Source organism: Acomys minous (genome assembly GCF_964271855.1).
Source record: "Acomys minous genome assembly, chromosome: 11".
NCBI lineage: Eukaryota > Metazoa > Chordata > Mammalia > Rodentia > Muridae > Acomys > Acomys minous.
In genome coordinates this window covers 69349803-69363609 of record NC_140492.1, presented here as the reverse complement: position 1 = coordinate 69363609, position 13807 = coordinate 69349803, and the positions used below count along the sequence as shown (strand labels likewise).

Genomic DNA, 13807 nt, shown 5'->3' with positions numbered 1-13807 from the left:
TGCTAAAGAGAAAGCCCCACCTCCCCCCTGCCAATCAGATCCGCGCGCGCGCGAGCCCGCACAGGCCGTCCCGCTTCCTGTTGCTAGGCTCGCAAGCCGGGGGGCCGGGCTGCGCGTGCGCAGACTACGGAGCCCCCTCTCCCGTTGGGCTGGAGGTGACGTCAGCGGCGCCGAGCGGGTCCTCCCCCCAACCCGGGGAACGTTGAACTTGCGGGCCTTCTGATGGCGTCATTAGCCCGCGCCTGATCCTGGCTACGGCCGAAGCAGCGAAGGTGGCAGTAGCGGCGGCGGCAGCGGCGGCAGCGGCGGCAGCTCTGGGGTTCGTGTCTCCGGGTGTGTCGGTCGCCGCTGCTGCTGAGGCCTGGAATGTACAGATGGCTGGCTAAGGTTCTCGGCACCATTCTCCGCTTGTGCGAGCGGCCGGCGCCCGGGGCCCGCGCCCTGCTCAAGAGGCGGCGCTCGAGCAGGTGAGGCGGCCGCCGCGCGCCGGTCCCCTTCCCCGCGCTGGCGTTGGGCGCCGCCGGCCTGTGGGAACCGGTGGCTCCGTGACCGGGGAGGCCTCTGGCTGTGAGCGGAAGGGGAATAGGAAGCCGGCTGTGTGCTGCTCACCGGACACAGCTCCTGTCGCCCGGTGGCGGGCAGTGCAGGGACGAGCCACTAGGTTAGGGGTTTTCCCGTAGTCATTTGACCGCGAGTACTGGTCACTTCGCACCGAGGAACAGCAGTCGTCTTGTTTTACAGCAGCTGTCGGTGTGTGTGTTTGTGTGTTTGTGTGTTGGGCTAGAGGGATAGAAAATGGTTCTGCTCTTTGGCATCCCTATGAGAGGCAGAAAGAAAGTAGGTGCCGCTCTCTTCGAAGATTCGGTTAAAATCAAAGGGAAATAACAAATGTTACTACTTAGCGCTACTCCTTTACTCCTTTTACAATATCTTCCCCTTTAAGGGTTTAAATAGAAAACAGAATAATTTTGCAAGTTCTTATTCCCATGAGTCTCTCCCATCCCTCTTTCTCTTCCTTTCCTAACCTCACTATGTCTGCTTCACTAGTGATGGTGGTGGTGGTGAAGAATTTTGTGTCAAGTTAAGTGGGCAAAAAATTAGTTTAGGGGAACTAGAAGAAAACGATGCACAGATGATTCTAGGAATGTAGGTCACTGATGAACTTGGTTGTTAGCTAAACTGTAGCACATATCCCAGAGATATATGGCTCCTGCTGCTCCACAGGGTTCGGATTAGAGTCATTGAAGATGTTATGAATTCCCCAAAGTGATGCTTAGTAAACTAGGTAACGACAGACTGTTCTCCCCCAGTGTTTTATTCCTCAGAGTCTTGCCCTGTCCGGCCCCCTGCCCTTTGTGTGTATGTGCCCAGGCCAGCCTTGAAGTCTAGCTGCCTAACTCCTGTTCTTAATGTACTTAGAGACTCACGTCTTGTAAAACTACTCATTTTAGGGTGTGTCTTAGTGGTAGGGTGTGTTTATCATGCCTGTCCTGCCTTCAGTCCACAGCACTAGGGTAAGGGGTTGGGGGGCAGTTAATTCTCTCCCCCCCCCCCCTTACAATTTATCTCTGGAGGCTGCTTATATTGTCACTTAAAGTTAAAAGGCGGGGGGTGCTATCTTGGGGTCATGTACTAAAAACAAATGATGTGTTGGTTCAGTTTGACCAGAGTATGCATCGTTATGTGGTAGGGAGTGTTGGAAATAGCATTCTGTTTTCTGGTACATGGAGTATGGGATGAAGTTTTTGTTTTGGTACTAGGTGTTGAACCCAGGGTCCTTTACATGCTAAACACACGCTGAACAACCGAGTCACACCTCCAGCTCTGAGTAAGTTTATATGTAGAAACACATGTGTTACATATGTACATACATACTTCTTTTTCTCTCTTTACAGCACTCTGTTTTCTACTACAGTGGACACTGATGAAATCCCAGCTAAAAGACCAAGATTAGGTACTACATTTCAAAAATTCATTTCTTTCGGTAGGAAAACTATATGCATGGCACAAAATTCAAAAGGTAAAAAGTGCAGACGATGAAAACTTGTCTACTCTTCCCTACAGCATTGCCTAGAGGTGACTGCTTGTGTCCTCAGAGATTGTGTTGAGTGTGTGTGAAGTTCTTGATTGTTCTGTGAGAACAGCTAACTTTTCTTTGTTTGGAGGGAGAAACCAGTTCAAACTTATGTTCAGATTCATCTGGCTGAGTGAACTTCTCTAATTTGTTATCACAAATCTCCTTTCTTGCATCTGATTGGTAAATGAGAATAAAGGTAGATTAAAGTAGAGAGATGGCTCAGTGGTTAAGAGCACTGTCTGCTCTTCCAGAGGTCGTGAGTTCAATTCCCAGCAACCACATGGTGGCTCACAGCCATCTGTAATAGGATCTGATGCCCTCTTCTGTATTGCAGATATACAGAAAGACAGAACATAAATAAATAAATCTTAAAAAAAAAAAAAAAGAACCCCACAGTAAAATACTATAGACAGTCCCTTTTTAACAATGATTTTGGTTAACTGTGGGACTTGTTTTTTTTTTTTTTTTTCTTTCTTTTTTTTTTTTTTTTTTTTTTTTTTTTCCCCGAGACAGGGTTTCTCTGTGTAGCCTTGGCCGTCCTGGACTCACTTTGTAGACCAGGCTGGCCTCGAACTCACAGCGATCCGCCTGCCTCTGCCTCCCGAGTGCTGGGGGGACTTGTTGATATTTCATCCAATAAATACTTATTGAGTATGGTTTTGGGTTTTTTTGTTGTTGTTGTTTTGTTTTTTCTGTTTTTGTTTGTTTATTTGTTTTTGTTTTTCAAGGCAGTTTTACTGTGTAGCCTTGGATGTCCTAGACTGCGTTTGTAGACGAGGCTGGCTTTGAAGTCACAGCGATCCACCTGCCTCTGCCTCCTAGGTGCTGGGATTAAAGGTGTGTGCCACCACGGGAGTATGTTTTGATCTTACACAATTACAGAAAATGAAAAACAAATACTAGGCCTCTCTACCATCACTCTTTAACTTTCTAAGAAAAAAAAGGGGGAGCTATTTTTAAAACTAAATATAAATATTAGCTGTACTTGAATGTAGTAAAGTACATAAAGCAACATGACCAAAACAAAACAACTGGTGGTACCCAGGCCTCATTAGCACAGACTTGTGTGCTTAGCTAACGAGGAGATTGAGGCCGGTGGGTCTCAAGTTCAAAGCCTGCTTAGACAATTTAATGAGCCCTGTTACAAAGTAAAAGAAGGGTGGGAATATAGCTCAGTGACTGTCTAATGTACTCAGAGCCCAAAGTTCAGTCCCCACTACTGCAAAACAACAGAACTGTGATGGCGTTAGGAAAGGTCCCTGCGCTGACTGTGTATGGCAGTCATCTACTTCTGTGCTAAGGGTCACCCCACTGCACTGTTCCTGTTGAATGTAGAGTGTGATGTCCTTAATGCAAACAGCAGGAAGAAATGGACACTGGAGAGGAAGCTGGCTAAGAGAATACCTTTGTGTTGTCCACATTGTGCTGACCAGTAGATCCACCTGTAGTGGTGACTGTGGAGTACTTGAAATGTGGTTAGTTTAATTCAGGGGATTCAAGGTACTTATTTGTTTGTTTGTTTGTTTGTTTATTATGGGGAAGGGAGTTGAGACAAGGTTTCTCTGTGTGACTTTGGCTATCCTGGAACTCACTCTGTAGACTAGGCTGGCTTTGAACTCAAAAAGACCATCTACCTCTGTCTCCTGGGTGCCACGGTCACCACCCAGATGTTTTTTTGTTTGTTTGTTTGTTTGTTTGTTTAATACAGTGCTCTAGAGCCAGGCATGGTGGAGTACACCTTTATTCCCAGCACTGAGAGGCAGGGGCAGGTGTGTTTGAGGCCAGCCTGGTCTACAGAGTGAGTCCAGGACAGCCGAGGCTAACAGAGAGATCCTGTCTAAAAACAAACAAACAACAACAACAACAAACCAAAACAAACAAACAAACAAAAAACCAGTGCTCTGTCTGCATGTACACCTGCAGGCCAAAAGAGGACATCAGATCACATTACAGATGGTTGTGAACCACCATGTGGTTGGTAGGAATTCAACTCAGGACCTTTGGAAGAGCAGGTGATACTCTTAACCACTGAGCCATCTCTCCAGCCCCCCAGCTATTTCCTTAAAAATTTTAATTTAATTTATATTTGTGTGTGTGGGGGGGGAGCTAAGTAGTCCAATCCTCAGTCATTTTCTTCAGCCTCCCAAATTCTCCATGACTTTATATGGGAGGGCCAAAATATAAGTTAGTCTCAGCGAGGTTCCCCCTTTTGTTTTTTGTTTTCTGTTTTGGTTTTGTGAGACAGGGTTTTGCTGTGTAGCCTTGGCTGTCCTGGAGCCACACTGTAGACTAGACCGGCCTCAAACTCAAGAGATCTGCCTTCCTCTGCCACCCAGGTGCTGGGATCAAAGGCCTGTGACTCACCCTCCCACTCCCTGCTAGTCTCAGCTTCCTTTAAAAAATAGCTCACGAGATAATTTAACATAGTATTAGCATATATCCATTTTGCTTTTCAAAATTTATAGGAAAATAAAACATTCCAATACTTTAATGGCTACTGCTAGTTATCAAGAAGTACATCTTGTCTTCTTGGGCCTGTGGAGTAAACACCAATCATTAATGCTCTTTTCTGCTCACTTCAAAAGCACAGCAGAGTAGAAATGATCCTTCCATGTTATTGAAGGGTTAACCTGAAATTGTCTCTCAATTCCTAAAATAAAAAACAACTAATTTGCAAATTTTGTACTTTTCTTTTCTGAGACGGGGTCTCCATTCATAGCACAGGCTGTCCTTACGTTCACTGTGTTGCCCCGACTATTCTCCAACTTTGAATTCAGCTTTGAAGTTGGGATGTATGCTGGCCATTTTTATGTCAACATGACTCAATCTAGAGTCATTGGAGAGGCAGGACCCTCAACTGAGAGAAGGCCTTGTTAGTTTTGGCTGCAGGAAGCCTGTAGGACATTTTCTTAGTGGTTGCTGTGAGAGGGCACAGCCCATTGTGGACCCATTGGACTGGTTGTCCTGAGTCTCAAAGAAAGCAGGCTGAGCAAGCCACGGGGAACAAGCCAGTATGCTGCACCCTCCATGGCCTTTGCGTCACTTCCTGCCTCCAGGTCCCTGCCCTGTTTGCGCTCCTGTCCTGACTTCCTTTGAAGAACAGTGGTGATGGAGCATAAGCCAGATAAACCCTCTCCTCCCCAAGTTTCTTTGGTCATAGTGTTTTATCCCAGCAATAGTTAGCCTAATAGGACAGGACAGGATTACAAGTGTGCTCTCATACCTAGCAAACAAGTCAGTTGCTTCCAAGTTGGATTCTGCTTTACCTTACCTTTCCCCTTCCTGGAGAATATTTATTTCATATTGGATATATATTGGAACTCTGTTGCTTAAAGCCACCATTTTAGGCTGTTTTTCTTGGAAGCAGAAACTAGTTATTTACAATATCTTTAATTAGTGAATAAAAGGAAACTATAGGCAACATAGATGTGTAGGAAGTGAGAAGAAGGTAGTATTATAAAAGAAGGAAGTGGAGGAGCACTGAGACGTGCCCCCCCCCCCATTTACTTTTGTTTTGTAATCTTTGGTACCAGGAAGAAGTAAGCTTGAGATTGTCCAATGCATGTGGTTCAGCAGAGGGATAGCCTTTGTTGGCCACAGATGCTCAGGGGCTGTGTGCTGCCTACTTCACTCAGTCAGGATTTGTCTCGGCTTGGTAGGAGGTTGTTTAAAGCAGTCATTCTTAAGCCTAGGAAGGAAGGTAAACTAGTAAGCAAGTCGATGTCAGTGCTCTCTGTAGGTTTCCATTCCTAGCCGTATGCTTGTTCATTTATGCCCTTGTCCCTGTGAGGTGCTCGAAATAGTCTTGCCTATCTGTATGAGTATGAAAGGTTCATTGTATGTGTTCTACAAAGGTTACTCCTCACAAGTTGCTATTTGCAGTCATTTCTTGGTGAATGTTTGTGGTTGACTAAAGTACTAGTTTAACGTGAGAAACGGTAAAATTATAAAATATAAGATGCGTGTTTGCTTGCCTAGAACCTAAACTTCTGACCCCAGAGGTTTTTTCCCAGTTCTTGGAAGTGCTAACCTCAAGAGCTCTTCCCTAGTTCCCAGAATAATTACATGCAAGTTTCCAAATATCAGCTGTGCCCATATGGTTTACAGTAACCGCTCTAGGGACCCACACCTAAGTCCCCACAAGAGGTTTTCTGATGCCAGATGTCCTAATGTCCATATGGTTTAACTTGATAAGCAACCCCACCTGCTTTGCGCTTTTTGCCTTTAAAACTAGCCTGTACCAGCTGCTCCGGGTCCTTCGTCTCCCGAGTGCTGAGGGACCCTGACGCGTCAGAAATAAACCCGTTGTTTTTGCATTCAGTGCGTTGGGTGTTTCGAGTGGTCTCTTGCGGCGACCCCCTTCCCGAATTGGGCGTGAGGGGCCCACATTTGGGTGCTCGTCCCGGATCTGGGGGGGGGGTCGCCCCGAGACCCCCCCGACTCACCCACTGAATGTCTCTCCTGGCGCGGGCCACCGACGACCAATGTGTACGTAAGTTACTTTCGCGTTGTTTTCATGTGCGTTCTGTCTCTCCGTAGCTTGCAAGTCCGTAGTGGGACGAGAAGGGGGACAGGCATGTCTAGCACCTTCTCCCCAACACCCTGGAGGACGCTCCAGTGGTGGTCTGGAAGAAATCTGACGATAGTGTCAGTCTCCTCAAATTTATAGGCGACCGCGCATCCATGCCACTATCAGAAAGTGTACTTTTAGTTTGGCACCGATCCTTCGCGGCTTGTGTCTTCCTGTCTGCTGTTTGTGTGTGTTATCGGCCTTTTTGTGTTGACTCAGACAACCAACACTGGCATGGGACAGACTGTGACTACCCCCTTGACTCTGACTCTTGACCATTTCAAAGATGTGTGAGCCCGAGCACACAACCTCTTTGTAGAAATCCGCAAAGGACCTGGCAGACTTTCTGCTCCTCGGAGTGGCCCACCTTCAATGTAGAATGGCCACCTGAGGGGACCTTTAACCCTCTCATCATCTCCAAGGTCAGGTCTATTGTTTTTAGCCCAGGCCCACATGGCCATCCTGACCAGGTGCCCTTCGTTCTAACATGGGAGAACCTGGTCTCCGATCCTCCTCCTTGGGTCCGCCCTTTCCTGCCACCTAAGCCTCCGAAGAGACCTGAATGTATGCTCCTACCGGTGACCTCCTTAACCGCCCAGGGCTAGACTCTGACTACCGAGGACCCTGGTTCCCCTCAGTCGGAAGCCTGTCCTGCCCTCGGATTTTGCCCAGGACCTTCTCCTCCTGGATCCTCCTCCTCCTTACCTCCAACCCCTGACCACTCCGCCTCCATCCCTTCCCTCTACCTCTTCCTCATCTACTCTCTCTACCGTCTCCCCCACCGCCCCGCCTCCCCCTATTCCCGACCCTCCTTTTATTTACCCAGCATACCCTCCCTCTCCACCTCGTCTCTGCCTCCGCCAAGGCCCTACCGCGAGTCAATGGCAATCCTCCCTCTTCCCTCTCCAGACAACCAATGGAGAGATCATTTAGTGGCCCTTCTCCTACTCAGACTTCTATAACTGGAAAACTCACAACCCCCCTTTGTCCCAGGATCCCCAGGCTCTACCCTCTCTAATAGAGCCCATTCTCCTGATGCACCAGCCCACCTGGGATGACGTTCAGCAACTGCTCCAGGTCCTCTAACAACTGACGAGAAACAGCGGGTCCTCCTGGCAGCCAGAAAAAATGTCTCCGGTCAGGGAGGCAAACCCATATTTCTCCCTAAGGAGATTGATGCGGGATTCCCCCTCACACGGCCAGACTGGGATTATGAAACCCCTGCAGGTAGAGAGTCTCCGTGTCTGTCAGGCTCTCTTGGCGGGTCTCAAGGGAGCAGGAAGGTGCCCTACTAATTTGGCCAAGGTAAGAACCATCACTCAAGGAAAGGACGAGAGCCCTGCTGCCTCTTTAGAAAGATTACTAGAAGGATTTCGTATGTATGCCCCGTGTGACCCTACGGCAGCTGAACATAAGGCAACAGTGATACTGTCCTTCATAGACCAAGCAGCTCCTGATATCAAGGGAAAATTACAGCAATTAGATGGTTTCCAGACTTTTAGCCTTCGGGACTTAGTTAGAGAGGCAGAGAAAGTGTATAACAAGAGAGAGACTCCCCAGGAAAAGGAAGCTAGGATGGCGAGAGAGCAGGAGGAACGGGAAGACCGCCGAGAGAAGCCGAGAGATAGGGAATTGACTAGGATCTTGGCCGCAGTGGTAGCAGATAATCCTAGGCCTAGAGGACAGGATAAAGAGGGTGGAGACCAAAGGCGGCCCAGGGTAGAAAAAGACCAATGTGCCTACTACAAGGAAAGAGCCCATTGGGTCCGAGACTGCCCTAAGCGACCCAAGAACTGGAAAAAGGTAACAGTCCTGGCACTGGAATAAGATAGCGACTGAGGAGGTCGGAGCTTTGATCCCGCCCCCTCCCCCCAGCCCAGGCTAACCCTCATAGTTGGGCGGCAACGTACCACCTTCCTGGTAGATACCGGTGCCCAACATTCAGTCTTAACTCATGCATCCAGACCCCTGTCATCAAAAACCTCATGGGTCCAGGGGGCCACAGGAGGCAAATCACACCGATGGACTAACAAGTGAACAGTCAATCTGGGCACAGGTACTGTGACCCATTCTTTCCTCGTGGTCCCCGAATGCCCCTACCCCTGCTGGGGAGAGACTTACTGACTAAAATGGGGGTCCAAATACATTTCTCTGAAAAAGGGGCACAGGTCCTTGATTCAACTGGGACCCCTATACAAGTCCTCACGGCAAAAATTCAAGATGAATACAGACTATTTGAACCCCCACCCGAATGGCCCCTTCCAGACCATAGCCCATGGCTCCAACAATTTCCTGAAGCATGGGCAGAGACCAGAGGGCTAGGACTAACCCATCACCAGGCCACCTATTATTGTGACTCTTAAACCTACAGCAGTCTCTATTAAACAATATCCAGTGAGCCATGAAACCAGGATAGGAATAAGTCAGCATATCCGCCGGTTCCTAAAGCTGGGGTCCTCAAACCTTGCCAGTCTCCTTGGAACATCCCCTTCCTGCCTGTCAAGAAACTGGGAACTCAAGAGGCTATACACCGGTCCAGGACCTCTGAGAAGTTAACAAACGGGTGATGAACAGGCACCCTACGGTGCCCAACCCCTACAACCTCCTGAGCACCTTAAGACCAGACTTTACCCGGTCTATGGTCCTAGACCTTAAGGATGCCTTCCTCAGCCTACCCTTAGCCCCACAGAGCCAACCCTACTTTGCCTTTGAATGGAGAGACCCCGAACTGGGGATTTCGGGGCAGGTGACATGGACACACCTCCCCCAAGGGTTCAAAAACTCTCCCACTCTGTTTGAGGAGGCTTTACATCAGGACTTGACTGATTTCCACACTCAGAACCCTGAAGTGACGCTTCTACAATATGCAGATGATATCCTGTTGGCCACTCCCTCCAGAGACGCCTGCATCCTAGGAACTCAGCGGTTACTACAAGAACTAGGTAACAAAGTCTACCATGCTCAGCCAAAAAGGCCCAGATCTGCCGACAGTACGTAATGTACCTGGGTTACGTCCTGAAAGAAGGGCAAAGATGGCTTACCAAGAGCAGGATTGACACTGTGACATAGATCCTGCCACCCCAGAATCCCAGACGCGGGAATTCCTGGGAACCGCGGGGTTCTGCCACCTCTGGATACCGGGATTCACAGAAATGGCTGCCCCCCCTATATCCCCTGACCTGGGGCCCAGACTCCTTCACTTGGGGAAAGTCCCAACAACAGGCCTTTGATGCCATTAAAAACGCCCTTCTGTCAGCCCCCACCCTGGGCCTACCAGACACCACCAAACCCTTCACTCTGTACATAGATAAAAGACAAGGAGTTTTGGCCCTGATCTTAGGGCCATGGAAGCGGCCTGTGGCCTACCTGTCCAACCAGTTGGATACTGTGGCCGCAGGGTGGCCCCCTTTTCTGTATATCATGGCTGCCACGGCCCTTCCAGTTAAAGACGCCAACAAGTTAACTCTGGGACAACCCCTAACTATAGTCACACCCCATGGCCTAGAGGCCATGGTGTGTCAGCCACCTAACAGATGGATCAGCAACACCTGCCTGACTATCAGGCCCTGCTCCTAGACTCCAGAGCACATCACCTTCGGATCCCCGGCCACCCTCAACCCTGCTACGCTGCTACCTACGCCAGAAAAGGATCAAGAAGCCCCTCACGACTGTCACCAGGTATTGGCTGAAACCATGGGACACGGGAGGACCTCCAGGACCATGAGCTACCAGAAGCAGACCACACCTGGTATACGGATGGCCGCAGCTACCTTGATGCAGGTACTCAGCGGGTAGGGGCGGCAGTTGTAGATGGACACCAGGTAATCTGGGCTCAGCCTCTGCAACCCGGTACATCAGCTCAGAAGGCCGAATTAATAGCCCTCACCAAGGCCCTCGAACTCTCCCAGGGTTAAAAAAAGGCTACTAACATTTACTCGGACAGTAGATATGCCTTTGCCACTCCCATATGCATGAGAGTATCTATGAGTGCCGAGGCCTGCTGACTTCCGAGGGTGACGTCCAAGGGAAAAGGGATCAAAAATAAGCCTGAGATTCTGGCCCTACTGAAAGCCCTCTTCCTGCCGACCCGGGTAGCCATCATCCATTGCCCGGGACATCAAGAAGGACAGGACCCTGTCACCTTGGGGAACCAACAGGCTGATCGGGTAGCAACCCAAGTAGCACTTACTGAGATCCCAGCCTTAACCCTGGAAGCTGACAGGGCTAACCAGGTGACATACCAATCAGAACCCTATAATTACACTCCAGAAGACCAGGCCCAGGCCCAAGCCTTAGAGGCCACCTGGGACCCGTGAGCCAATATTGGAAAAAGGATGGTAAAGACTGTGTTGCCCGCCAAAGAAGCCACCGCCAAGATCCAACAAATGCATGCATGGACTCACTTGGGGACAAAGGAACAGATCCTCGACAAGACAGATTATATCATCCCAAAGGCCAATGCCCTGCTTGACAAAATTGTGACCAACTGCCAAGCATGCCAGCAGGTGAAAGCCGGCAAAAACTGGGCCCCTGAAGGGACTCAGGCCCGTGGAGACCAACCTGGAACCTACTGGGAAGTAGACTTCAGCGAGGTAAAGCCCCTGCTGCGGGCTACAAGTACTTACTGGTCTTTATAGATACCTTTTCAGGATGGGTAAAAGCCTTCCCAACATGCCAAAAAAACCGCATGAATGGTCACAAAAGCCATCCTGGAATACATCTTTCCTCGGTTTGGTTTAACAAAGGTAATTGGGTCAGATAATGGGCCAGCCTTCGTCTCCCAGGTAAGTCAGGGGTTGGCCAAGATCCTGGGGACTGATTGAAAATTACATTGTGCTTATAGACCCCAAAGTTTAGGTCAGGTAGAAAGAATGAATAGAACTCTAAAAGAGACCCTGACTAAATTGACCATAGAGACTGGCTTAAAAGACTGGAGACGCCTCCTACCTCTGGCCCTGTTTAGGGCCAGAAACACCCCTTCTCGTTTTAACCTGACCCATATGAGATTTTATATGGAGGGCCACCTCCTCTGTCTACCATGCTCAATTCTTATCAGCCCTCTGCTTCCAAAATTGATTTACAGGCTCGCCTAAAAGGGCTGCAAGCGGTACAGGCCCAAGTTTGGGCCCCCCCTTGCCGAGATCTACAAGCCTGGCGACAACCAGACGGGACACCCTTTCCACGTCGGTGACTCAGTCTACATTCGACAACATCGGTCTCAAGGGCTCGAGCATCGGTGGAAGGGACCCTATACAGTCCTCCTGGCCACACCCACCGCTCTCAAAGTGGACAGAATTGCAGTTTGGATACACGCCTCCCACGCTAAGGCCGCTCCTCCACCTCCATACCCCTATCAACGCTCCCAATGGCGCCTACACCGCTCCGAAGATCCTTTAAAGATAAGACTTACCAGATCTGGTCTTTAACTGTGCTTTTCCTCATGTTGGCCCCAAGGATGGTGGCTGACCTCAATCCTCATCAGCCCATGAAACTCACATGGCAGGTCCAATCCCAAACGGGGGATGTGGTCTGGTCAGTATCCCGAGAAGCCCCCCCCAATACCTGGTGGCCTGATTTAACCCTGGACCTATGCCTCTTAATTGCTGGCTTAGATACTTGGGATATCCCAGAAAGAAGTCATAAAGAGTTACCCATCCTTTCTGAAACCACGCATTACCAAAGAACAGCAGCCTTAGGTTGTGCCAGACCCTGGTCAAGATGCCAGTTGCGACTGGCTCCTTTTTATGTTTGTCCCGGGGATGGTAGGTCAAGTTCAGAAGCCCACCGATGCGGAGGGCTGGAAAGCTCTTATTGTGCTGCCTGGGGGTGTGAAACTTCAGGCTCTGTCTATTGGAATCCTTCCTCGTCGTGGGATTTAATAACCGTATCCCGCAACCACTCTGGCACCACTACCTGCCCTCAGCGGGGACGGTATCTTCCCAGCTCCCAGTCTACTTGTAATCACAATAGCCAATGCAATCCCATAGTCATAAAATTTACAGAAGAAGGAAAAAAGTATTTGGAGTGGGTAACGGGGCGACAGTGGGGCTTAAGATTTTATGTAAAAGGCACCGACCCAGGACTTACCTTCTCCATTAGATTAAAAATAGAAAACCCCTAAGTATATAAACAAGAGCCTCAAGATTGAGGCCAGATACAACAAGAGGAGGGGATGAGGAACTATAAATCATATAATATAAGATGCTTGTTTGCTTGCCCAACCTTGCTTGCGTAGAACCTAAATTTCTGACCCCAGAGGTTTTTCCCAGTTCTCGGAAGTGCTAACCTCAAGAACTCTTCCCTAGTTCCAGAATAGTTACATGCAAGTTTCCAAATATCAGATGTCCCCATATGGTTTCCAGTAACCGCTCTAGGGACCCACACCCAAGTGCCCACAAGAGGGTTCCCAGTGCCAGATGTCCTAATGTCCATATGGTTTAACTTGATAAGCAACCCCACCTGCTTTGTGCTTTTTCCCTTTAAAACTAACCTGTACCAGCTGCTCGGGGTCCTTCGCCTCCCGAGTGCTGAGGGACCCTGACATGACAGAAATAAACCTTTGCTTTTTTGCATCAGTGCGTTGTGTGTTTTGAGTGGTCTCTCAACGCTACCTCCTTCCCTAGTTGGGTGTGGCGGTCCCACAGAGTGAGCATTTCCAGCCTCTGACTGAGGATACTCATTGGGGGCGCCTATCCCTAAACTGCCTCCACCTCTGTCCCCATCATTGCCCACACTGGAGTGGTGACACCAACTGCTATTTAGAGAATTGCAACAATGACTGAAACTGGATTCTAACAGCTGCTGGGGCCACTGGGTGCGGCAGCTGGGAAACTGAAGCAGTGGTTGTATTTCTGTAATAAGCAGGTATAGGGAAGAAAGGAACACCTTGATTGGTGCCTGGATAGAGAGGCTGGGGATTAAAGGTAAGAAAGGAACCCTTTGAGTAGAGGAAGGATTCATTTAACTAGCAACAGGAATGAGTTAACACTGGGCCTTAGGCAGAAAGCTAGGAGCCAGAAGAGAGGACATTTTTAAATGTCCAAGGCAAGGTCTATTAGAATAAGTGGATGACCTCACAAGAGCATCCATCTAGTCCTTTGACCTCCAAGGCTAGACTCAAGAAGGACTCAAGATCTGTTTTCAGACAGTTGGGCAGCTGT

General features: G+C 49.1%; 1 protein-coding gene across 1 annotated transcript; it reads left to right on the top strand.

Annotated features, from left to right (window-relative positions):
• Window positions 1-215: 215 nt before the first annotated feature.
• Window positions 216-13222, top strand: LOC311609056 (uncharacterized protein). Its single transcript, XM_084801753.1, has 3 exons — window positions 216-467; window positions 1896-1954; window positions 11731-13222. Exons 1-3 carry the CDS (start codon window positions 367-369, stop codon window positions 12042-12044), a joined length of 474 nt encoding a protein of 157 aa, XP_084657879.1. The 5' UTR covers window positions 216-366; the 3' UTR covers window positions 12045-13222.
• Window positions 13223-13807: the final 585 nt, after the last annotated feature.